Consider the following 27,960-nt stretch of genomic DNA (forward strand, 5'->3'; position numbering starts at 1 on the left):
CTTAATTTTTGTCCCATTATTTGATATTAATTATTTAATTTAATATTAATCAAGTATCAAAAATAAGTATAGGATTATTATTTATTAAAAGGAACCAGTAACAATTTAAAGCTATATTCACATGTTAATGACTTGCCTCAGGAATTTAAAATAGATGATTAGTGCGAAAAAAGTGCCTCAAAGTTTATTGACATTTATCACGATTGCATTTCCATTGATAGGCCATTCAGAACAGATTTGCTACAATATGCCACTTGTCTTCAGGCGTAAAAACCTATACATTTATATCAATCGGTATGTGGATTAGTGACTTTTCTTCCCATTTTTTTTTCTTCTCTTTTTCTTTGAAAAATTCTTTGATCTATTGGATGCAACAAGAATTTTTTTGTCCATTCTTGAGCTTCAATCGAGACTTGGGACGATACTTTTCAAGAAAAGTCAACTGCTTTGCGTTTATAGCACCTCGTCTTTTCCTACAATAGAGAGTCATACATAAATCACAATTTAATTGTACAAAATAAATAATACTTAGCAAGTCAAGAGTTGTTATAAAGTACAAAATCACTCACTCTCTGATGAGAGCAACAGCATCTTCAAACTTGAGTCCAAGCTCAATGAGAGCTATTGCAACCAAAACCGGTGCTCTACCGAGACCTGCAACGCAATGTACCGCCACACATGCGTCAGGTGATTCTCGGAATCGATTTTTTAGCAGTTCGAACCATTCATCCACTACCTAGAAATTGTTATAAATAGACAAAATGAATAGAGAAAAAAATACATATTTTTCCATTATGTCTTTTCGCTAATGAAGAATCTAAAGATGAGATTCTTTACCTCGTTTGGTGGAAATGTACCATCATCGAATACCAAATCTATCACATTGATCCCTTCTGACTTGAGTTCCTCGACTTTGTACGTTGGTTCGCAAACTCTGACCACTTCCTTCACATTATGCTTTTTCAGTTCCTATTAAAAAAATATACAACACACAGTTCGCATTAGGTAACTAAGAGAATGAAATTGAGATATAAGGGAATGCATTATTCTAAAGACAGTTTTGCATACTAACTTGAATAAAGGTATGGATGGTTTGATCATTGGGCCGATCAGTAATGAGGAACTTCATGTTTTTATATTCAATCTCGGCGGGCGCCGGTCTGATATCCTTCACCCTCATGTTGCTCATTTCCTCCTTAAGCTGGAGAGATGGTTGTAATATTTATCTTCTTCCTTTTATTGTTTTTAACTCTCTTAAAGATCTTATATAACTTGTCTTTCAAAGTCTCTCACATACGTGTGCCACACTATACGAAGCGACAAAGGCTGGATTTGACAACTTAGCCCATTAAATGTCAGTCTTATAGAGTTGTTTTTCATTTAACTAATAGAATATCTTATTTTTTTACAGAGGACAGAACCACGGGTTTACATGTAGATGTTAGGAAGGGTTGTCGGGGTGCGAACTTCGCCGAAAGTGTAAGGGCTACGTTACATTAGGCGGTGTTGATATGCGCTTTATCCTTCCTACTTGAGACTTTTTGACTATAATTCGCGGAAGATTACCTGAAATCATAAATAGCAAGTTGCAAGTTTATCTCGATATGCGGCAAACCGCATTTATGCACAGTTGAAAATTAATTATTATTACCTATTTGGCACTGGGTGCTCCAGGTGCGCTCAGTATCTCTACGATGCTTGCATCTACTAATGTAAATTAATAATTTCTATTAAATTCTTCTATGTGTCTTGCGTGATGACTAGTCGATGATTTTTCTGGCTCCCCCGGTGCGTGATAATTCTTCTTCAATATCCTCCTTTTCACCCTCCACGATGTTTCTACCCTTCTTCTCTTTCTTCTAAGAGTACCTAATAATTGTCAGGGAGTATGGGGCGTGTCTCTCTATTTGTGTTGAGCCTGGCAATACTCTGCGCTATCCAACTGAAACTCCATGTATGTGAGGATGCACTCACCAGGAAACTGCAACAAAAAGAATCAAAGATGATAGAGTTTTGATTGCAAATCAAATTATAATCTTAAAGTAACATCGCGCTAATCTTATCGGCCTTGTGCGTGACAATTGCAAATTTCCGTCACGATAATAATTAAATTAAGCTCGATGCCAATTTTCGAGTATGTGTAAAAAACTTGGCGCATGTATAAAAAATATACACTTATTAATCTCTCCTTTTATCTCGACTACTACACTGTAAAAAATTTTTGTGTAAATTTACAACTATTATAGTGGGCAATATATTGAGACCAACTATTAAAGGTGTATATTTACATACATTAGTAAATTTACATTTCTTAAAATTATTATCTTTAATAGTAAGTAAGCATCTTGCACTAATAAATTTACATGTTAGAAATAGGTTTCTAGAAATGTTTATGTGATAATACATTTTGTATATGTATTTATACAATTTCACATATTAAATTTAATTTAAAATTATATACATAATTAGTGTAATAATTACGCTATTTATAACGAAAATATATAAATTCATGTGCTTTTACAAAAATTAGTTATTGTGTAAATATTCGTTTAGGTGTAATTTTTAAATTTTATATAAATGTTACAAAAAATTGTACATTTACATAAAATCCAAAAAGTACTCTCTTTTAACCTTGTAATTTCTCATCAAATATAAACATCGAATATTTACGCAATAAGGAATAAAAAAACTAATGTTTGTAAAAGTACATGAATTTATATATTTCCGTTATAAATAGCGTAATTGTTACACTGATTATATGTGTAATTTTACATACTTTTTTTTACAATGTACAATTGTTCGTCAAAGTAATTAAATTTTGTTTCTTAGTAAATTGAAGCAATTTCACACGCGCACGTGTCGACGACATATATCGCTCACCCTGCGAAAGAGGAGATACCAAAATAATTTTTAGATGGAAAGTACACACCGTCACGCACACATACACATACGCGCGACATAGATCGCAATTTCTTCGATTGTTCTGTGCCAAGTTTGCGTTTGGTAGCATTCTAAATTGACCTCTTGGTCTTTCGTCGCGATTGATTTGCGAAAGCTCCCCTTTTGCATAACGCTGTCGTTATGCACGAACTACGACTGATTGACACAAAGAGGCATGACCGATCGACATTCAGCCACATGCACGAGAATAACCGAAATAATTGGCAGATGAAGTCTGAACGGAGAGGAGAGCAAGCTTCGTGAAACGTCGCCAAGGTTGAATCTATGACGATGATATTGCCATCTTCGTCGACTGTATTTTATTTCTTCAACACGATATGTCATTTAATAAATGCAAAAAAAAGTTCTTACCTCGGAGCTTTTCAGAAGACTTTAATATTTTTTCATCGAGTTACGAGGCTTGAAATAATTTCTTAATTTTTACATAAACCATAAAATATCTAGTAAAATATTTTTATAAGAAAAAATATGTAATTTATATAACATAAATTATCTTAATATCGCTAGTCAATTAATCAAAGGATCGTTGGAAATAATAATATAATTGACCAAAACTAGCCAGAAATTTTTTGTTTATTCATTGTAATCAATAAACAAAAAATTTCTGGCTAGTTTTGGTCAATTATATTATTTCCTACGATGTAATTTACAATTAACAATTATGTGTTTTTTCTTTACACCAATTAATTCCTCTCATTATTTTGTACATAAAAAGTATTAAGGTAAGATAATCGAAAAATAAATATTTATTATTTTACTAGATATTTTATGTAAAAATTAAGAAATTATTTCAAGCTCAACTAACTCGAAAAGTATTCGATGAAAAAATATTATAGTGTTTTGAAAAGCTCTCGAGGTAAGCTACAAGAGCTTTGTTTGGGAAAAGATTACCCTGACATCCTGTATATTGAATAGCTATTGCAATTTTCAATTTCGATATAAAATTTCTTAGAAACGTATAATTTCATATCTTATAATGAAAAATTGCGGAAATTCCAATTTGATATTACCATGAAATAACACACAGATACGCGAATGCTCGATTACTAACTTGATCAATTTAATGGAGATCAAGGATAAAAGGATTACCGTTAAGTGTACAATATTTCTTTGTTTTATGTAAACGCGCTCGTGGTATAATTGTCATTCGTAGAAATCTCGTTATCTCTCGTCATAAAACAATGAATTTTTACCTTCCGAAAATTACCTCATAAATCTTTCTAGCTCGACGAGAGCGAGACAATAAGAGCAAATGAGAGAGGATGAGAGAAAACAATTATCGGCAAGAGCTGCCAGATGTCGGACAGGCGATCAAGTAAGGCTTTTCGAAATTTTATTCGTTCGAGAAACGAGGATGACTCACTATCATAAAGTAAAGCCAGAAAATATTACAATATTTACAAACGAGATCTCACTTATTCGATAAGCTTACTTAGATCGTAACCATATAGACTCTCTTGTTAGGAAACATACAGAAACTCAAACACATGTGTTTTTCACAATCTTTCGAAAATTCCCTTGGATTCGATTTCAATTCCATTTTGGACGTTTAAAAAAAAAAAGAAAAAAAAGTATAAATCTAAACACATATGTTTGTAATCTCGCAGGAAATAATAATAGTATTTTATTTTGTCGGGAAATATTTTCTCTGTTCTGCTCTCTTATAAAAGAAAATGTAAAATACGAAAGAGAATAAGGCGCAGAGGGATATATCTTGTATAATAAAATAATAAAATAATATATAAAGAATCATGATAACAATTCTAGATTGAAAAATAAATGCAAGATTTTTTTTCGTTTGATTCGGCGAGAAAATATCGAGACGTTGCTGCAAACAATTTTGCAAATCAAATTATTGCGTCTTTTTGCTAACTTTTGTCACATGTACACGCGACGTCGTCGTGATGTATCACACGCGTATTTGCGTTACAAAAAAAACCGCCTGTGATTTGTTTACATAGTAACAACGCGCGAATGCGTATTTAAATATTCTTCTTCATCGTCAAAATGTAATTTAGCCTCGATGCTTTAGCAACAGATGAATACAGCACGCGATTGCAGAAATATTTCGCTGGAAAATTGCGATTATTTTACGCAATATTACTGCAATTATTATTATTGTTGATTGCACAGAGCAACGTTATTAAATCTTTTCCAAAAGATTGCAATGTAATATCACGCTAATGTTAGATGCAAAATATTTGTTAATATAATATTGTGAAAACATACAATATGTACTGAGAAAGATCGTTTGATTGTACCAACAAGACTTATATGATTGAAGACATTTTGGTTAAAGCAAACAAGAATTTCTAATTATCATGATAAGACTCGATTTTTTATAACTAGAACATTTAATATATTTTACTATAAGGATTTGGTTAGTATTTTCTGATTGGATTTGTAAAATTTCTTGTTACATTAATTTCTTTGCTTGTCACTCTTAACTTAACTCGTATTCAATATTTGCCATGAAATGTATATAAAGAACTAGTATTAACGTTAAATTCAAAGTGTATTTTTTTTCTCTTACGAGCAGTAATGCTAGAAAGAGGACGCCTAGCTCTCTGATTGTGTGTTTGAGATGCATCCTTTTCTTGCATCACTGTTTATCAGTTTAATTACCAGCAAACTAAATTTAAAATAATTTATTCAATAATTTATATTTAACAGATTAAATTTATCCAATAATCTTGGAATATTAAACAGACTTTTGAGATTAGGTGGAAAAAATTTTAGACGACTTGGTGGTGATGAGTTTAGTATTATTAACCAGAAAATTTGGTAAATTTAACAGAAAGAAATTGATCAGATTCATCTGGTAATTCCTACAAGAATTCTGGTTCGTCCATTTTCCAACAGACATACTGGTTGAATCTACCAGAATTCTAATTAATGCCACTAGATTTTTTTTCTCAGTGCACTGTTTATCAGTTTAATTTCTAATAAACTGAATTTAAAATAATTTATTCAATAATCTGGATTGAATTTATCCAATAATCTTGGAATTCAGAATATTAAACAGACTTTTAAGATTAGGTGGAAAAAATTTTAGACGACTTGGTGCTGGCGAGTTTAGTATTATTAACCAGAAAATTTGGTAAATTTAACAAGAAGAAATTGATCAGATTCATCCGGTAATTCCTACAAGAATTCTGGTTCGTCCATTTTCCAATAGACATACTGGTTGAATCTATCAGAATTCTAATTAATGCAACCAGATTTTTTTCTCAGTATGGGGAAAAGGAAATATTTCTAATTTTATTTGATTAAATATGATGAGATAAAAAAGAAAAAAGAAAGAAAGAAAAAAATGGATATAGAAGATCTGTATTAGCTATTTTATTTATTTATTTTGTAATATTTCCTATAATATATTTGTAAAATATTTATATTATAAAATATTTGTAATATTTCCTAATTTATTTTGTAATATTTCCTATAAATAACGATGACCAAATATCAATTAATATTAATAATAAAATACGTGATTAATATTAAATGCAATTAATTACTTCTCCCTTCCTGTTAATGACCCTCGTCTATACATCCTTATTTTGTATGCATTATTTCAATTATATATGCTATATATAATTTACGTATACGTGCGCTTTTACACACCCCGTGGGTGTGTAAAAATGTTATATGTACATAAAAAGCGAGACCGACCTCAATTGAAATATTACCTGAAGTATTACCAATCCTGTTGGAGTTTTGCACGTGTGGAATATCTCTCGTGCATAATTTGCAAGATCGCAACACACAAGTAACGTTCTTAATAACGTTGAGAGGCTCTGCGCTGCGTTCGCAGGAAATTCGCATGATCGGAATTGATATTTAAGACATCCATCATCGGAATTGTCGGAGTGTCACAAGACCGACGACGCGTGGGTTCCCGCGGTAAACAAAATTCTATTTACGTTGTGGGTACGTCGCGGACATTGAGGAACGGATCTCTTCGCGTGGAACGAGACGACAAAAATCGCTCGCACCAATCATTCGTCTATTAATAGAAACGTAACGGAAATTTTCAGCAGGAGCAAATGTTCAAGCTAAGACTCTGTTTATCATCCGATTGAATGTCAATGTAAAATATTTGCAGATACGTACATGTGTGCCCAGCTACAACGTATGCGAGAGAGAAATCGCGCGGGTCAGGAGTCATGCGGATATATATTATGTGCATACATGTAATACGGATGTGCCGTATAATAATTTATCTGCGATTGTCGAAGGAAAGTTTGCAACAATCGGCGCTTTTCTCGGCCTCTATTATTTATTAGCGAGTCATTTGATTTAAACACATAGCGATGGAAATAAGGCTGGAAAATTGATAGCCGCGACACACGCGCGGGATATGCATCAATCAGCAAGTATCAATTTACATCTCGTGAGAATAATGTTTCACCGCGACGCGTTGCATAATAGCCACGAAGGAATTTATGAGTCCACGCGTGATATCTGAGAAAAACAAAAGTCGTGGATCGCCTCGAAAATAAAATAGCTGGAATGGCTGAAATATCGCCCCGGTTTTTTATCGGGAAAATATAATCGCGCGCGCAAACTGATGAATCGAGCGAAATATCGAATCCTTGAAATTGAAATGAACTCGAATCTAATTTTTTTTATTTTACACTGAGGGAAAAATTTTTTTAAATCAAATAAATTTGTTTCCTTCAAATTTTTGCTTTAAATGGAAGGAACTGTTTATTTAAGCAAAAGCATTTAATTTTAATTAAATATGCATGTTATATTAAGTACATTATTTTCAATTATATATTTTTTATATTTAAATACTACTTTCGTAAAATATATACTATAATTTATTAAATTAAATATATTATTTTTTTAAATTTAAAATTTTTGAGAATAAAAAATGCATTTTAATAAATATTTTGTAAAATAAAAATAAAAATATTTAATTAAAAATTATATTTTTTTAAGCATATATATTTTTTTAAACATATGTAAATAAATACTTAAGCAAACCGACGTTTCGAATACAAGTAAATACGTGATTAGTACCCACCAAATAAATAGCTTTCTTGAGTTAACTAAAATTTTTTTATTTCAAGATAATTTTTCCCTCAGTGACTGTTACTTGTACTTGCGTGTCCTTCACGATTCTCGAAAATAAATATATGTCATATCGACACGACGTCTCCTCTTTCTCCTTCGACGAACAGTGCCAATTTTCATCCGAATGATATAGCTACTTTTGCACATTTACATCACAAGTGTATAATTATATTTATTTCGAAAGAATGCGAGAAATTCGGCGATTCCATCATCAACCTTCATTCTATAAACGTATCGTTACATTCGACAGCTGAGCCGACGTCATGTTTACTGCGAATTTTCGAGCATCGATAATATGCATGTGACTTTGCTGTTTCCAAGCGAGAAAAGAAATCCGCAGCAAAGAATGGATTTTTTTTTAGTCACTAGGTTAAAAGGACTCTTTGCACGCATAGATAGAGGCATGCAAGTAAACACGGTCGCTTAAAATTTATTTAGATGAATAAAAAAAATTAAATAACAAATATTAACTTTTAGACAAACGGATTACGCGGTAAAAAATAAAATGTTAATTATAACATTTTTCATGTGTCCTAGAAAGCTCATTCTAAATTTTAATTAAAATAAATCATTCGTCGTATGTTACTTATTGACAAATTAAAAATGTTAAATAATTGACACAATACTTTACATTTATTTTTGTTATTGTGACTCAAAGTGTAAAAATAACATATAAATTAATTAAAAGTTACATGAAAAAATAGTTACAATAACTCGTAAGAAATGTTGAGGACATTAACATGTAATAGTAATTATTTTAACTTAAATTATTTGTAATAGAAACATTTGATTTTAATAAATTTGATTATTTTTCGATGTCAAAAGTCAAGATTATTTGAAGAGTCACTTTAACTTTTCTTAGAATGTTAAACCGACTTTGAGACATGTTGATTATTTAAAATGATTATGTTAAAAATAATATTCCACTTCTAAGAAACATATACAAAGTATTAAGTTGTGAAATTAACATAAATGTAACACATGAAAAAACGTTATAAAAATAATAACATATAGATTGTATGTTAATTTTAAATTGAAATCCTAAAATAAAACGTGGTAACACAAGAAAATTTTAACATATGGACGCACAATTTTTTAACGTGTAGCTACATATTACATATTTTTTTATGGATAATGAGATTTTTTATATTGTTTACGTCAATAAGCGATTATGCGGCATTCGATATTTCTTCACAGCAAACTGATTCACTTTACCTTCTGACCATCTGACGAGAAAAAATCCGCGAGGTCACGAAAGCGTTCTCCGAGATAATTATAATCTAAATGCGAAGCAAAAAATATCGTCACGCGATCAGAAATTGGTAGCAACGTGACGAAATCACCGCACCACACCAGCAGAAAAAGTCACATTTTAATGTTGCTCTTTTGCGAAATCACCTAAAATCCACTTGTTAGCTCGCACCGAGAGAATCGTCCATATTCCTCCGTCCGCATCGATATCCGCGCGCTTTAAACACAATCTTTATAAGCGCGTGTTGCTTTACAAGTGCCACGACTGTTCCTCGTATCGCTAATTACGAAAGCGCGTTAATTTCCATCAAGACTTTCCGCGAATGTCTAACGGATGGATGGTTTTCGCTGTAGAAAAATCTTGTCCCCGTAACTCGCGAAGAAGATCCTCTCGGGTTGGCACTCGAGATAAGCGCGGGTGTGAGGCCCCGGGTGCGAGGATGATATCGTGAGGCGACGACGGCTGTGTCGAATCTGGGCCAGCCACAGCGTGGCGATGAAAATAGCACGGCGTCGAGACAACTTCTACCCTTCCCATCACCGAGCGAGCGACGCTCGTCATCTGACCTCCTCCCCCCTCCTGCCCCTTCTCCCTCCTCCCACGTCAAATCACATACGTACACACAATACACGCGCACGCATGTTTCACGTACGCAATGCCATCCTACTCTTGCGTCTTCGCATTTCTACACTGAGAAAAAAATATGGTTGCATTAATTAGAATTCTGGTAGATTGAATCAGTATGTCTGTTGGAAAATGAACGAACCAGAATTCTTGTAGGAATTACCAGACTGAAAAAAAAATGTTGTTGAATATTGCCAAAAAAATATTCTGTTGTAGTAAATGTATATCGTTGTACTGAACTCTCTGTTTTGATGATTTGAATAAGCTTTTTTTACATCAATAAATTATTTCGGAATATTTTAGTTATATTTATTTGAACGTATCGGACAATATATTTAGTTGGGCAAAATAAATTTTGCCTTTTTCCAAGTTTTTTTTTCAGTGCAGATGAATCTGATTAATTTCTTTCTATTAAATTTATCAAATTTTCTGGTTAATAACACTAAGTTCGTCAGCACCAAGTCGTCTAAAATTTTTTCCATCTAATCTCAAAAGTCTGTTTAATATTCTGAATTTCAACAAGATTATTGGATAAATTCAATCCAGATTATTGAATAAATTATTTTAAATTCAGTTTGTTAGAAATTAAACTGATAAACAGTGCACTGAAAAAAAAATCTGGTTGCATTAATTAGAATTCTTCTGATAGATTCAACCAGTATGTCTGTTGGAAAATGGACGAACCAGAATTCTTGTAGGAATTACCAGATGAATCTGATTAATTTCTTCCTTTTAAATTTACCAAATTTTCTGATTAATAATACTAAGCTCGCCAGCACCAAGTGGTCTAAAATTTGTTCCATCTAATCTCAAAAGTCTGTTTAATATTCTGAATTCCAAAGATTATTGGATAAATTCAATCCAGATTATTGAATAAATTATTTTAAATTCAGTTTAGAAATTTCAGTTAGAAATTAAACTGATAAATAGTGATGCAAGAAGAAGATGCAGCTCAAACACACACAATCAGAGAACTAGCGTCCTCTTTCTGGCACTACTGCTCGTAAGAGAAAAAAAGTATACTTTGGATTTAATGTTAATACTAGTTCTTTATATACATTTTATGGCAAATATTGAATACGAGTTAAGTTAAGAGTGCCAAGCAAAGAAATTAATATAACAAGAAATTTTATAGATCCAACCAAAAAATACTAACCAAATCCTTATAGTAAAATCTATTAAACGTTCTAATTATAAAAAAATCGAGTCTTATCATGATAACTAGAAATTCTTGTTTGCTTTAACCAAAATGCCTTCAATCATATAGTCTTGTTGGTACAATCGAACGATTTTTCTCAGTATAGTGACGTTCCCCGTCTTTTGCGGCGTATGACTATTTCATGAGAAAATTTCAGATAAACATTATCTTATGCAAACATTAGCTATCCGAGTCTTTTCATGGATCGTGCGAATTTTTATCTAGCGCGGGGAATTATCGCGATCGAGATTGAGATTTGGCGCGACTCGCGCTCGCTCTGATTTCCAGCTGGCGCCGCCTTAATTGACAGATCTCTCTGCAATCGCTGTCGTGCGATATCCGTGAATAAGCATGCCGGCTTTTTTAATCTCTGAACTAAAATCAAAGAAGCAACAAACCATCGCAATCGAGCGAAACGATACGACGCGATTTCTCTCGCGCGTATCGATTAATAATGATTAATAAAATTATGGTCACGAGAGTGAGAGATGAATTAGCGATGATAATTCCATGTATAAGTTTGTGCAATAGCATTGCGTGCTATTGCATAAGCTTGCATGAGTTTTTTATCATGTTCTCTTATGCGCGCAAAATCGATATCTTAGTATTAACATGTGTTCAAATTTTCCTCTTCTCTCTTACATTACGTATGCTTATAATTTATGCATCTGTGCTGCGATTATCAGAAATACCGACTGATTGTACCACGCGCGAGACTTTCACGGTCATTTTCGCTAACACGATAGTGAGAAAACAAGATCTTTTCTATGACGTCAGGATCTGTCGAGCCGGATAAATTATTAGGCCGTTTCATAGTGACGTATATACAGGGTGTTCCATTTTAAATAATACGCTCAAATATCTCCGAAACGGTGCGTTAAATAAAAAAATGTTTCAAACAAAAGTTGCATGGCTCGAAGGGGGCCATCAGATGATTTCATTAATTTGACCTTGAATAGTTACTTGAAGATCACGTGAACGTCACCTTCAATTTTTTAAATAGAATCACCTACTTTTTATTGCATATTCTTACAGCTCATCTCGAGAGCTTTCCAAAACACTATAATTAAGTTAGTTTTCATTAAATACTTTCCGAGTTATGAAGCGTAAAATCACATTTCTTAATTTTATATAACCGTAAAATATCTTGTAAAATATTCATTTTTCGATTATCTTATCTTAATATTTTTATGCACAAAATAATATGAAGATTAAAATAATGTGAGGAGAAAAAACATAGTTATTTAAAAAAGAAAAAATGTAATTGTTAATTGCAAATTACATTTTTCTTAAAAACAACTATGTTTTTTCTTTACACCAATTGATTCCTCTCATTATTTTGTGCATAAAAGTATTAAGGTAAGATAATCGAAAAATGAATATTTTACTAGATATTTTATAGTTTATGTAAAATTGAGAAATTATTTCAAGCCTCATAACTCGGAAAGTACTTAATGAAAACTAACTTAATTATAGTGTTTTGAAAAGCTCTCGAGATAAGCTGCAAGAATATGTAATAAAAAATAGACAGTTCCATTTAAAAAAAAGGATAACCTTCACATGACTTTCAAGTAATTATTTAAGGTCAAATTAATGACACCATCTTATGTCTCCTTTAAAACCATATAACTTTTGTCTGAAACGTCTTTTCGTACCTCGCATATTTTTCAAAATATTTGCCTGTTAAGATTAAAACGAATCACCCTGTATATTTCGCATGACTTGTAGATTTCAACGCAATTCGCTGAAGAATTGCAGGTTTCAAACTAAGTGCATGTACGAAGAAAATTCGAAAGGTATTCTCGACGTGATTCATTACAGCGCTGTCAATATCAAGTTTTTGTTTTGTATCGCGATATAGTGGCTCGATAAAACTACTAAGTCTTTAAGTACGTGGAAATATTTTCTAAGAAGCAAAAAATTATCGAGTGCACGATATGAAGCAGATAATACGTCGCGACGTACACATATATGCACCCACCTCACCAAAGAATCTTGAAGCAAATAGAATGACATTTAATTAAGCAATAAATAAATGACAACATTTAATTAAGGAATAAAATAAATTTTGAAAAAAGTACCTTCAAATGTACTTTCAGTGACGTCACTGAAAATCAATACGGCGGATAGCTAGTAGGAGGCGTTATGACGTCAAATTGTGACGTCACTACCGTTACATTTTCATGTGGGAGTAAAGCATATATATATATATATATATATATATATATATATATATATATACACACTGAGGAAACAATTATCTTGAAATAAAAGAATTTTAGTTAACTGAAGAAAGCTATTTATTCGGTGGGTACTACTCACGTATTTACTTGTATTCAAAACGTTTGTTTGCTTAAGTTAAGTATTTATTTACATATGTTTAAAAAATATATATGCTTAAAAAAATATAATTTTTAATTATTAATAAATATTTTTATATTTTAATTTTACAAAATATTTATTAAAATGCATTTTTTATTTCCAAAAATTTTTAATTTTTTAATTTCAAAAAATAATATATTTAATTTAATAATTTATAGTATATATTTTACGAAAATAGTATTTAAATATAAAAAAATATATAAATGAAAATAATGTACTTAATATAACATGCATATTTAATTGAAATTAAATGCTTTTGCTTAAATAAAATAAACAATTCCTTCCATTTAACGCAAAAGTTTCAAGAAAACAAATTTATTTGATTTAAAAAAATTTTTCCCTCAGTGTATATATATAACAAATATAGCGAGCGATCATTACGTATGTTGTGGATCAAAAAACGAGAGATTCAGGACTCTCTTTAATCTTTATGTATAGATTAAAGGGAGCTCTTAATTCTCAATTATTATAAAATGCATAACAGCAGGGACAAGTTGGACGCAGTGATATATATTGCATATTGTGCTCCAAAGTATATTCCCATATGTTATACATTATATGTTTATATCACCCTTGATATTCGCCCTTTCTTGGTTCTCTACATCCCTGCTATCCAGACTTTTCCAGACAGGGAATGGGGTGGGATTGAACGAACCTTGGGGCGACGAACCGCACATTATTAGGCAACGTTCATAACGGTATTATGTTTGGTACACTGAGAAAAATTGCTTGTTTGTATGAACAAGACGTATCTGATAGAAAGCATTTTGATTAAACCAAGCAGAATTTCTAGTTATCGTGATAAGATTTGATTTTTTAACTAGAACTTAATGATAGACTTTAATAGACTTTATAAGGTTTAATAGATTTTATAAGGATTTGGTTAGTATTTTCTAGTTAGATCTATAAAATTTTGTTATATTAACTAAACATGGACAGAGTAAGCCATTTTTTTTGTAAATTTAGTATTATTACCGAAAAAATTTGGTAAATTTAACAGGAAGAAATTAATCATACTTATCTGGTAATTTCTAAAGGAATTTTGATTCATCCATTTTCCAACAGACTGAATTTATCAAATTTCTAATTAATACAATCAGATTTTTCTTAGTGTATGAATATTTTCGTCCATTAGATTAAATTTTTTTCATTATACTGAAAGCAATCTTTTGTCAAAACAGATCTGGAAATAAATAATACATGTATACGATAACTTTACAAAATATAAGAACGAACATTTTGCATATTATTTTGGGCAATATCCGTAACTTGCAGATCTATATTATTAAATTAAGCTTCGGGTCGCGGACCTCTACTAAATCTTCGAGATCTTCTGGGATCTCCTGCATATTTAAATTTCATCGTAAGTGTAATACCGGCGAATAATGTTGTTTATTGATTAAATAAAGCTTCTGATATTCTTTGATGATCGTTTATATTTGTTTGCTTATGTTAGTTCGGGCTGGCTTACCGCATCTTTTAATGCTGCAATAAAATTTCGATTTTTAATGCTCGCGATTCAAAGTTCGATTCGATAATGTGACTAACCTAGTTCAACATAATAAAGCCTTTAATGGATAAATACACAAGTACGGAGGCTATCCAATCTATGCCGATAGCGATAAGAATTGTCGTGAATTCATCGTAAAAATACTGCGATGCAGCTTATATTATATTGTATGGCATGTTATTACAAATAAAAAAATCGATAAATAATCTCAACTTAAATTTAATCCCATAAAGGAGTATCCGTACACTGAGAAAAATTATTTGATTGTACCAACAAGACGTATATGATTGAAGACATTTTGGTTAAATCAAACAAGAATTTCTAGTTATCATGATATAAGACTCGATTTTTTATAACTAGAACGTTTAATAGTTTTACTATAAGGATTTGAATAGTATTTTCTGGTTGAATCTATAAAATTTCTTGTTACATTAATTTCTTTGCTTGCCACTCTTAACTTAATTCGTATTCAATATTTGCCATGAAATGTGTATAAAGAACTAATATTAACGTTAAATCCAAAGTATATTTTCTTTTCTTACGAGCAATAGTGCCAGAAAGAGGACGCTAGCTCTCTGATTGTGTGTGTTTGAGCTGCAACTTCTTCTTGCATCACTGTTTATTAGTTTAATTTCTAACAAACTAAATTTAAAATAATTTATTCAATAATCTGGATTGAATTTATCCAATAATCTTGTTGGAATTCAGAATATTAAATAGACTTTTGAGATTAGATGGAAAAAATTTTAGACGACTTGGTGCTGGCGAGTTTAGTATTATTAACCACAAAATTTAGTAAATTTAACAGGAAGAAATTAATCAGATTCATTTGGCAATTCCTACAAAAATTCTAGTTCGTCCATTTTCCAACAGACCGGTTGAATCTACCAGAATTCTAATTAATGTAATCAGATTTTTTCTCAGTGCACTGTTTATCACTTTAATTTCTAACAAACTAAATTTAAAATAATTTATTCAATAATCTGAATTGAATTTATGCAATAATCGTGTTGGAATTCAGAATATTAAACAGACTTTTGAGATTAGATGGAAAAAATTTTAGACGACTTGATGCTGGGAAGTTTAGTATTAATTATTAACCAGAAATTTTGATAAATTTAACAGGAAGAAATTAATTAGATTCATCTGGTAATTCCTACAAGAATTATGGTTCGTCCATTTTCCAACAAACATATTGGTTGAATCTACCAGAATTCTAATTAATTTTCAACCAGATTTTTTCTCAGTGTAGTATAGTATTTGCGGAATGGTCGGCTTATGCAGACGCACTTTTACTACCTGCGAAAGGCGCGGCGCGGATAATGAAAGCGGTCGTGGCATGAGCGGTCTCAGGTGCACGTTAAAATCGATATTTCAAGTAGGTCAGTAGGTTACTAGGCAAAGGATGATAAGAGATCACACTGCAAGGATCGCTAATCGCTATCGTTAATAATACGAAATCATGTTTTACGAAATTTACATATCATTCTCATCAAAGTTTCGATACTTCGAGATTCTAGATAATTTTTTTAAATTTTCAATATTATTAAAAATTAAAAAATAAGCATATATGTAATAAAATGCCTAGAATTAACCAACCATTGCCTGTGCAAAGAATGAAGGTAGAAGTCGGGAGGTTAAAAGAATGGGGAAAATTCCTCTGTCTTTGTGTACGTCGAGTTACGTGGATGGAAATGTGTGCGTGTGCAGTTTCTCTTCTAAAATGACAGCTGGCCCCTCTGGCGGCCCCATAGACATTAGCGATCGTTATCCAAGGTCAGTGACATCGGTCGTCCACCCTAGCGTCTCGTCTGGGCGTCGAATATCTTTCATTTCTTTCTTTTTTTTCTCTCTACCGTGCGACGCCTATCCCTATCCTGCGACTACGTATATAGCGAGCACGTAACATTCGTCGTCCTTTGGAAACCGGCTCGAGACATTCGATCCACTTAAAAACTCTCCGCATCTCCCTTGCGTGATACTATTTTTAAGCAGACGACCGACAGACGTCATTCGCGCGATGCAGCTTCGTCTGGCCGTTTATTGTCGGAAGCTATATCCAAACTTCAAATTTTGCAATTTTTCTTACGATATTAGAAGCCCTCTTTCGAGATTATATTTTAATAACAATTGGCTGAATCGCGAAAATTTCGATTCCCTGTGCTTGATGATCGTGTTCAAAGCAAATACGTTAACGATACATTCCGAAGCAAAAAACTAGCATTAATGTCCATTTATACGCTTTACAAAACAACCGATCAATTATCATAATTAGTATAATTATTATTAATTTTCCCGATAAGTATGCGAAGCCGCAAATTTACACGCGGATAAAAACGCGGCATTGATCGCCAGACAGCTTTCTATAAAAATTACTCGACGATGGTGGTCTATTTTCGACGACAACGTTCTTTGTTTTTCTCTTCGAGTGTGTGTTTTGTCTCGTATTGCGAGACGAGTGAGGGGCGAGGGAGACACACACATGTATTCTCGTGGTGCATTCGTGTGCCGAGGGCAATTTAATCCGAGCTCGGTGTAAGAAGCTCCCTATCGCCCGCCTGCAAGTGCGTAACACAATGTTATATAAATTCATTTCACAATGGCATAGATGGGTGCGTTCATTTGTATACACCGAGGCTTGTGTCGATGCGTGACAATTACATTCGATCAACATATGCATATCTTTATTTTAAAAATAGAGGAAATAATAATATTGAGAAAAAATTCTTCGAGAAAATAATTCCTTTTTCTTTTATTACAATTTTCCGCCTTTAGGTGTAAAATTGGAATTTAAGTGCAACGTCAAACAAAATAGGTAATTTTGTGAGAACAAGGGATGATGAACGATTCTCTTTCAGTGCGTTGAAGAGAGCAACGAACCGTCAAGACGAGAGGGCCACTTGAGCCAGCACGTTCTTTGAAGATAAAATGTGACTCTTGTAATATCTCACCAGTTCAGGGCGTAAATGTTTCCGATAAATATTAGATTTTTTCCAACTGAAATTCATTTTTTTCCAATTGAAAAGAATATTAAAAGCACAAATACTCTTTTCCAGGAAATAAAAAATTGCAACAAATTGCAAATCCTCTGTAATATCAAAAAGTTGAACAAACATAGAAATAAAATTTCAAGTAGATAAAATCTCCCTCGGTGTAATCCGGCTCGAGTATAAAATTAAAACGAGATATTTCACATTGAAAATTTACAATTTTTATTACGCACGTGACGCAATCTAATGTCAAGAAGAACGAAAAAGAAAAAAATATATTAATACTAGTTTATAATTTTATACGAATAATGATATAATTTGAGACATTGTCATGATTGTTACACTGATGAAAATCTGTCGCAACAAGTGAAAAATGAGTCAGATTTCGAAAATCTGGAGATAAGCTTTTGTTCAGAGAAGAGATATCTGGAAAAAAGGAAATAATTGGAAATTCTTTCAGGTATCTGAAGTGATACCTGGAAAAAAGGAAATAATTGGTAAAACACATTTAGGAGAAAATTTTACTACTCTTGAAAGAAAAAAAAATATGGTAGACATATGGTAGACATATTTTACCGAAAACATCATATTATGTTTGCAGACAAAAGAACAAAGAGTTACTTATAATTTATTATTCGAAAGAATTTTTGGCTTTGCTCTCATGGATTATAGAAAAATTATATTCATCATATTTATTCAACATTTTAATATTAAAGAGGATTTATAGATCTCTATCGTTTTTTTAGTTCCTAAAAAAATATTCGCCCTTTCAAACTTTTTCGATTAGACAAAAAACTGAAAAAAAAAAAAAAAAAAACGAAGAAATATTTGAAAGCTTACAGCTTTAATATGAAAGATTGCTCGTCCCTTTCTCTTCGCATTTAACATAAAAAGGAAAAAAATATATTAATACTAGTTTATAATTTTATACGAATAATGATATAATTTGAAACATTGTCATGATTGTTACATGATGAAAATCTGTTGCAACAAGTGAAAAATGAGTCAGATTTCGAAAACCTGGAGATAAGCTTTTGTTCAGAAAAGAGATACCTGGAAAAAAGGAAATAATTGGAAACTATTGATAAAACACATTTAGAAGAAAATTTTACTATTCTTGAAAGAAAAAAAAATATGGTAGACATATTTTGCCGAGAGCATCATATTATGTTTGCAGATATACAAAAGAACAAAGAGTTACTTATAATTTATTATTCGAAAGAATTTTTGGCTTTGCTCTCATGTATTATAGGAAAATTATATTTGCTTCATTCATTTATATTTATTCAACATTTAAATATTAAAAAGAATTTGTAGTCTTTTATCGTTTTTTAGTTCCTAAAGAAAATAACTGGAAGCTATTCTATTTTATAATATTTAATAAATTCGCCCTTTCAATAGCTTATTCAATTGGGAAAAAAAAAAGAAAAAAAACACGAAGAAATATTTGAAAGCTTACAGCTTTAATATGAAAGATCCTTGGCAAGATCCCTCTCTCTCCGCATTTAACATATATTTCGATGGCGTATTTACGGCCCTGCGCTTCATCGTCTTATTGAAACGTCCTTTACCTCGAGCCATACGTATCGCTCGCAACCGGTCTAGTCGAGATAGTAACTTTATCCAACACGTGGCGCGGCGACAAGAAAGAGGAACGTCTCGGAATAATCTCGCGGTGAAACGCCTTGGTCGCGACCGAGGGGTTGCCGAAGGCCTCTGAAAAGACGACACCGGCAGAAAAGAGCCTAGGCTTGCTGGCTACTAATACCGCTTCCTTCGTCGTCGAATTACTCGAGTGCGCGTTTGACTCCGCGCGCGTGCTTCTGTATCCGGTTCAAACCAAACGCTAATGGACCTTTCGACCTCCTTTCTCGATCAATATCCGTAGCGCCAAACGCAACGAAATACTACAGATCCTTAATCGAAAGATTAATGGACTTCTTGTACGATACGTTTTCATATTTGAATAGTGTACAGGGTGTTTCTTAATAAGCGACAAATTTTAGGAGATGATTCCTCGTCGAAAATTAAGGGGGGGTTTTTCATGTAAACATATATACTCCTACATCCCTCCCTGTGGAGAGATTTATTTATTACACTTCTCCAAAAATGAGACTAAAAATTAGGTTTTCATTTTTTTCTCAAATTTGGAACGAGTTAAGAAGAGCCGTAAATACGCGAGAAAGAAATTAGATGGATATTTTCTAATAGTAAAGAGGTTATTTATTAATTTTTTTTTCAGCCTTCTGTATTGTTATAAGGGAATGAAACTAGCAACCCCTATTCAATTTTTTATTACAACTTTTTAATGTTTACATGAAAAACCTCCCTTAATTTTCGACAAAGAATTATCTCCTAAAATTTTTTTTAGGAGATGATTCCTCGTCGAAAATTAAGAAGAGTTTTTCATATAAACATATACTCCTACATCCCTCCCTGTGGAGAGATTTATTTATTACACTTCTCCAAAAATGGGACTAAAAATTAGGTTTTCATTTTTTTCTCAAATTTGGAACGAGTTAAAGAAATGAAATTAATTGGATATTTTCTAATAGTAAAGAGGTTATTTATTAATATTTTTTTCAACCTCCTGTATTGTTATAAGGGGATGAAACTAGCAACCCCTATTCAATTTTTTATTACAACTTTTTAATGTTTACATGAAAAACCTCCCTTAATATTCGACAAAGAATCATCTAAAATTTTTCGCACTAATTAAGGAATATCTTGTATAATTCCTCTCTTTGTGTTATCTTTATTTTATTTAATGATGTATAGAGCATACGTGAAACATAAGAGACATTAATTAGTGCGGATACATATATATTCTCGCAATAATAATGTTACGCGCCATGTCATTTCCGCCACTCCTAGCTCTTCCTATACCACAATGCTCAGTTATATAATGTAGGGTAATTTACTTAACAGGAAATGGAACATTAGATTTGACTTTGTGAATCGTCGTTGCTGTTTACTGCAACTTTAAGGTGTATAAATTAATGCGACTGGGTTTTTTCAAAAAATCTATTTGTCAAATATACACTGAGGGAAAAATTTTTTTAAATCAAATAAATTTGTTTTCTTGAAACTTTTGCTTTAAATGGAAGGAATTGTTTATTTCACTTAAGCAAAAGCATTTAATTTTAATTAAATATGCATGTTACATTAAGTACATTATTTTCATTTATATATTTTTTATATTTAAATACTATTTTCGTAAAATATATACTATAATTTATTACATTAAATATATTATTTTTTTAAATTAAAAAATTTTAAATTTTCGGGAATAAAAAATGCATTTTAATAAGTATTTTGTAAAATTAAAATATAAAAATATTTAATTAAAAATTATATTTTTTTAAGCATATATATTTTTTTAAACATATGTAAATAAATACTTAACTTAAGCAAAGAAACGTTTTGAATACAAATAAATACGTGATCAGTACCCACCGAATAAATAGCTTTCTTGACTTCTTCTCTAAAATTTTTTTATTTCAAGATAATTTTTCCCTCAGTGTATAAATGTACACATAATAATGTAAGATTGAATGGGAATTATATTTGACAAAAAAATTACGAGTGTCAATCGCGCATTATCATTATTATTCACATGGATGCAATAAAATGGAATCTTACGCAAATTTTTGACATGTAAAAGTGTATTGTAGGGATCATCGAAAGTATTATATTTTAATTCCAGTTATATTTAAACGTTTAAAAATTTATCGATAATTGACAAGTCAACTATAGGTTGATTGAGTTAGCGTGCGAGGGATACACACACTTGAATACCGATTGTAAAACATATACACTTATATACACGATAATGCGCACGCATGTATCGAACAAAGAAGAATGGACTTTAATGGGGAACGAAGGGAGAGGAGGGGGGAAATATTTGGAAAACACTCGTAGAACAATCAATCAATTCTATCGATCGATCGATCGTCGGTATTCTGGAATTCATGTTTAACAAAAGTAAGGAGAGATATCGTCATAAAAGTGAAATCGAGATACAGATGTTATCGCCAATTTCGATGAAAAGCTATCTTATTGTTAAAAGGGGGGTCTCTTTCGATAAGATCGCTCGATATTCAAATCCAATTCACTTCCAAACTATAAGCGAGTTAGAACGATTTCACGAGTCACGATCAAATTTAATATGTATTACACACGTTGAAATACGATCGCGCGTAATTCGATGACCTACGCAAACTAGGCGCGCACGTGGTCACGTAAGACGAGATGACTGGAAGATAACGATCCTTTTTATTCGGAAAAGCCTGAGTCTCGGAGTTCTCCGAATGCTATCGGCAACAATATTCTAGGAGATAAAGTGAACATTTATGCGAAAGTCTGCGTAGTAAACATCAACTACATGCGCATAAATAATGCACACTTAATGCGCGACATACACTAATGTATGTGTTCAACATACTTTCTCCGAAACAATTTTTAAATGTCTAGATGACAGGTGCTTCTTCCCCGGCTGTCCACAGAACACCTTGTTTGTTGAATCTAATGAAAAATGTTAAGCGTTAGTCGTAAGTAGTTGTGGACAAACGGGACGCTCCCATGACATTTGTAATATTCTAGTAAAGAAAAAAAGAGAGAGAATACGAGAATATAACATTAATAAGGTTTCCGTTTCTTCTTCACTGCAGCTATATTGAATTACGACGTTAGAAACGAGAAATCTTACGAGGTTTATTTTTTCCAGTTGAACTTTCTGCGCTAGTGTATGAAAAATATATATAAATATAAATATTATACAGATAATATAATATATAAATATATAAGAATATATATGAATATATAAAAATATATTTAAAAAAAAATATATATATATATATATATATATATATATATATATTAAACGTATATAATAACGTATATAATAAATATATAAAAATATATAATACATATATTTTTTATACATAAAGTACATATATTAAAAGCTTTATAATTAATGAGCTTTATTCTTATGAAAATAATTCTTTATATAATTCTTTAAATCTTCTTTATATAATTCTTATTTTTTAAATAATTCTTTATTCTGATCGAAATAAAATTTGTAATTATTCGTATTTAATAATATAAATTGATAAAATATATTGACGATTCTCTTGATAATAAATTCTCTTAATAATAAATGATCAATTGTTATAAGATTCACTTCAGTTAAAAAATCGAACATTCAAAAAATCTCTTCTATTCCGATGTATTTCGCAAGAATCTCATATGATTGCTCGCTTCTGATGTCATCATTCAATATAACTGCAAGAAGAAGATAGAAACCTTAGATTGCCATTAATACATATTTAAATGTGTTAAATGGCAGGTGAAGAATCTATTTGGAATAGATATTTGTTAATACACATAAATGAAGAATATTGAATTTAAACTTTCCATAAAGCATTAATATCTATTTGAAATAGATATTTGCTAATACACATAAATGAATATTGAATTTAAATTTCCCACAAAGCATTAATATCTCATATAAATGTTAATGTAATATGTAATTTCTAAAAAAGAAATTATTTTTTTAAGATTTCGAGAAAGGATATGAGCTTAAAAAATCTCCAAATTGCCAGTGAGCAAAAAAATGTCAAAGTTTATCTATACAATTAAGAGAGATCCGTTGAAAAATCGGATCGAGATCGAGATGAAAAATTATTTTATCTTATTTAATATTAATTCTATTAATTATTCTTGCTCCAACATTTAAGTTTTTTTTTCGCTAACAAGTCAACAAATTATAATCGCGCCAAAGTAACATAGGCTTGTCTAAATAAAAGACTCGATAATTACGAAAACTTTAATACGTGTTTTCGCCTTTTCCATTGTTAAGAATGTATTGGATGGACCGTCTGTCTCAAAAGTTAATCCAAAGTATCAAAAAATTAAAGTTGGGCAGAATACGAATTCTAATTGATCAAAAATTTTTTAAAAATCACGAAATCATACTTCAAAGTATTCTTTAATATAAATAGGTTTTAATTAAAATTATGCAGTGTTGCCATGTTTTATCATCAATATTGCGTCAAACCGATTAATCACAGTTATTTTTTAACAATAATTTCGAAAAACGAACAAGTAAATCGTTTTAAAACTTTGTGGGAACATTTTTACATGTATGAAGAATATAATATTACCAAATGAAATTTTTATCATTGTTCTTTTATAGTTTGTGAATAATTTATTACCTATCTCTTGAACATTACATAAGATGATACTATGTTAAAATCGTAAAATTAAAAAATTAATAACTTTTAAAGAAGCGAGTAAAAAAATTTGAAATAATTCACGACGATTTAGAATGTTATTAAGAATGTTAAATTAAAAATTCACGGCGATCTCTTGATCGTAATATATCTCCAATAAACGTGCCATGCCAAATAACAATAAGGAAACATTTATTGACGACGCGTCTTTGTTGGGGGGAAAAAAAAAAAAAAAAAAAAAAGCGATCCCGAATCGAATACGATCGAAAGACGCTCGCCCACGAATGTCGATAAGGCGTTCCCGATAATGACTACACGATTTGCACCTATCGGATCGGTTGACGCAAAACGCAGTAATAAAACATGGCCGAAGTTCGCAAACGATAATCAACTCGCTCGCAGCGTGCACGCGCGTGCTCGCCCGTTTCACGCCTCTTCGTAAGCTTCGCTTCAGGGACGGACGGGATGGAAGAGCGCGGGGGAGGAGGGGGGGGGAGAACGGGACGAGACGGACGGACGGATGGATGGACGGAGGCGACGCGACGCGTCGCATCGTCGGAGAGATGACGTCAACCTCGTTTTTCCATTTTTCCCAGGAATCCAATCCAAATACCGGATCACAGAATAGAAAAAAAAATCATATTTATCGAGGTCATAATACATCAAGCCCCCTCTCCCCCCTTTTCGACTCGAGTTTATAAGTTATATAACAGTTTGATGCAAGTGATTATTGAGAAAAGATCTTTTTTTTTCTTTTCATTCAGAGTATTAATTAAGTGAAAATGCATGTAAAATATTTCAAAATTATAATATTGTAAAATTTTTTATTTGAATTTGAAGATTAAATTTGAATTTGAAGATTAAATTAATTGATAAATATAAATAATGTTGAATCATCTTTTGCTTGATTTAGGCATTTGCGCCACTTTTCGTCTTATCTATAGACGTGTAGAACACAAAAATAGAATGAGCAGAGTCTTGCGTGGCGCCTTCCAAGTTGAAAGAATTTCTTTAATCCTCCTCAACATATTTGGACAGCTGGCATTTCCTTTCGAGATAGGTCGTGGTCTAATCGGGAAATAGGCGCGATGCATTGCGAAAGATCCGTTAACATTGTTACGCGTTGAATCACAATCGCAACCGTGATCGGACGGGTTAATTTTGTGTGATTCAAGAATGACGCGAATTAAAATTGAAATCGGAAACCGCGGATAAAACGATAAAATTTTTTCTCGTTGACGTAAGAGTCGGTCGGATCGAAAACCTCAACGTGACACAGTGTGTTTGATTTGAAACTTTTGGCATCATGCAACATGGTATTGACTCAAGATTTTATCTTGTTCTGTATTCGATAAATGTACCTACGAAATAGATACATGCTACATCAACAACAAACAAGTTGACTCATGTTGACTAAAGTATATATTAAATACATACGTTAATCGCAACTCAAAGCGTACTTATCATCGCGATTTAAAAGTCTGTTTACTTTCCGAAAATAGTAATGATAGCGGACGAAAAAGGGCCTTACTCAACGGCCAAAAAAAGTCTATTTACGAATCAGTAGGTATACGAAATAAATCCTAAAATATTTTTAAATAAGATTAGCGCTGTTAGTTTTGATTATTCAATTTCATGGGAATTAATTATTCATTTAATACGTGGAAACTTTCAAACGATTATTTAAATTTATGATAAAATTTTTAACATCAATATTTACATATTAATTAACGCAAAAGTATCTTTTATAAATATAAATTATATTTATACAAAACATCTCGTTAATTAATAATAGAACAAGCTAAATTTCCTCGTAAAGTTTACCTTTTAAGATTAATTTAAAAGTTTATATTTTTAAGGACACGTGTACATGTGGAGGTAAAATAAAAAAAATCAACAAAAATTAATAAAATAAAAATAAAAAAATAAAAAAAATCAAGAAAAATCTGAAAAATTAAAGTCTATCAAATTGGATAAAAATTCGCTTTTTTCAAATAGCCTTCGTGCCGAGATCTCTCGCAAAGCTTAGAAAGGAGGGGGCGCGATCGAGAGTTACTTGGGGAATACGATTATTTAAATTTGATAAAATTTTTAATATCAATATTTCCATATTAATTAACGCAAAGTATCTTTTATAAATTACACTTATACAAAACATCTCGTTAATTAAAAATAGAACAAGCTTTTCCTCGTAAAGTTTACCTGTTAAGATTAATTTAAAAGTTTATCTTTTTAAGGACACGTACACGTGGAGTAAAATAAAAAATAAAAAAAATTAAAATTAAAATTAAAAAATGAAGAAAAATCTGAAAAATCGAGCTTGGGAGATACGATTATTTAAATTTGATGAAATTTTTAATATCAATATTTTCATATTAATTAAGTATCTTTTATAAATAAGTATATTTTATAAATATAAATTATATTTTATATTTATTAAAAGTATATTTTACAAATATAAATTATACTTATACAAAACATCTCGTTAATTAATAATAGAAGCTAAATTTCCTCGTCAAGTTTACCTCTTAAGATTAATTTAAAAGTTTATATTTTTAAGGATACGTAGAGTAAAATAAAAAATTTAAAAAAAATCAAGAAAAATCTAAAAAATCGAGATCTAGCAAATTAAATAAAAATTTGCTTTTCAAATAGCTCTCGTGCCGAGATCTCTCGTTCGCGAAGCTAGAAAGGAGGTGTCGTTCGAGGACGCGATCGAGAATTAGTTGGGAGATACGATTATTTAGATTTGATAAAATTTTTAATATCAATATTTCCATATTAATTAACGCAAAGTATCGTTTATAAATATAAATTATATAATACTTATACAAATAATAGAACAAGCTAAATTTCCTCGTCAAGTTTACCTCTTAAGATTAATTTAAAAGTTTATATTTTTAAGGACACGTGGAGTAAGATAAAAAATGAAAAAAAAATCAAGAAAAATCTGAAAAATCGAGATCTAGCAAGTTAAATAAAAATTTGCTTTCTAAATAGCCCTCGTGCCGAGATCTCTCGTTCGCGAAGCTAGAAAGGAGGTGTCGTTCGGGGACGCGATCGGGAGTTACTTGGGGAATACTTGTGGCGACTGCGATCGTCGAGGGGCCGTCGTCCACTTGCGAAATCGCCTCGAAAGCGAGGGAGTACATCGAGATCGCTCCCGATGGTGGTGATGGTGATGAGAGTGACGGTGGCGGCGGCGGAGACGAGACGCCAAAGTTCGTCGGCCGCGCCACGCCGTGCACGTCCATGAAGCGCACGCACACACGCGCAAAGCGAGCGAGCGAGCGAGCCGAGCGACGTATCCCGACCATAAGCGCGACCATCGACTTTTCTCGTTCACACACGCACGAGAATGCCTCTCGCGCCTCGGCCCCCGATAAAACCGTGTGTACGTTGGACGCGGCCACTCACCTGAATCGCCATACACATTGAATATGGAAGCTACGGTAGGGCGTTCGTTAGCGAAACCGCGACCTCCGTAGGCGACAGGAAACACGCCGAACACTCGCCACTCACGCACGTCCACACGCTAGAGAAGCCCGTGAACAACTGACGAGACGGACGGATGGCGAGACGAGGCGAACTCTGGCGGAAACGCCCGAAGGCACCCGACTCGGCGATTCGCTCCGCGAAGTCGTGGCGCGAAATTTCAATCGTGTTGCGCGCACGTGTATTATTTTGTCGTAATAAGTAAATGTAATGGAGATGCGTTGTAAGTGCGTTGG

At 31.9% G+C, this 27,960-nt stretch overlaps 1 protein-coding gene across 3 annotated transcripts; it reads right to left on the reverse strand.

Annotated features, from left to right (window-relative positions):
• Positions 1 to 158: 158 nt before the first annotated feature.
• On the reverse strand, positions 159 to 27,792 carry LOC105250823 (protein tyrosine phosphatase type IVA 1). 3 transcript variants are annotated; one of them, XM_011257117.3, is made up of 6 exons: positions 27,647 to 27,792; positions 1,652 to 1,981; positions 1,073 to 1,566; positions 838 to 969; positions 570 to 736; positions 159 to 473 (listed from the first exon to the last, which is right to left on the reverse strand). In XM_011257117.3, exons 3-6 carry the CDS (start codon positions 1,187 to 1,189, stop codon positions 362 to 364), a joined length of 528 nt encoding a protein of 175 aa, XP_011255419.1. In that variant the 5' UTR covers positions 1,190 to 1,566; positions 1,652 to 1,981; positions 27,647 to 27,792; the 3' UTR covers positions 159 to 361. The 3 variants fall into 3 exon arrangements, with proteins under 3 accessions (XP_011255419.1, XP_011255422.1, XP_011255421.1); XM_011257120.3 differs by lacking the exon at positions 27,647 to 27,792 and adding an exon at positions 9,439 to 9,789; XM_011257119.3 differs by lacking the exon at positions 27,647 to 27,792 and adding an exon at positions 9,256 to 9,789.
• Positions 27,793 to 27,960: the final 168 nt, after the last annotated feature.

The sequence above is a fragment of the Camponotus floridanus genome, unplaced genomic scaffold, assembly GCF_003227725.1.
Source record: "Camponotus floridanus strain SB8 unplaced genomic scaffold, Cflo_v7.5 scaffold8, whole genome shotgun sequence".
Classification (NCBI taxonomy): domain Eukaryota; kingdom Metazoa; phylum Arthropoda; class Insecta; order Hymenoptera; family Formicidae; genus Camponotus; species Camponotus floridanus.

Bases quoted from the DNA above. Each gene is read 5' to 3' on its own strand.
- LOC105250823 (XM_011257117.3), bottom strand. From the start codon at position 1,189: ATGAGCAACATGAGGGTGAAGGATATCAGACCGGCGCCCGCCGAGATT. The intron at 970-1,072 runs GTTAGTATGCAA...TTTTTTTAATAG, and splicing joins CCATCCATACCTTTATTCAA to GAACTGAAAAAGCATAATGT. The intron at 737-837 runs GTAAAGAATCTC...AACAATTTCTAG, and splicing joins GTACATTTCCACCAAACGAG to GTAGTGGATGAATGGTTCGA.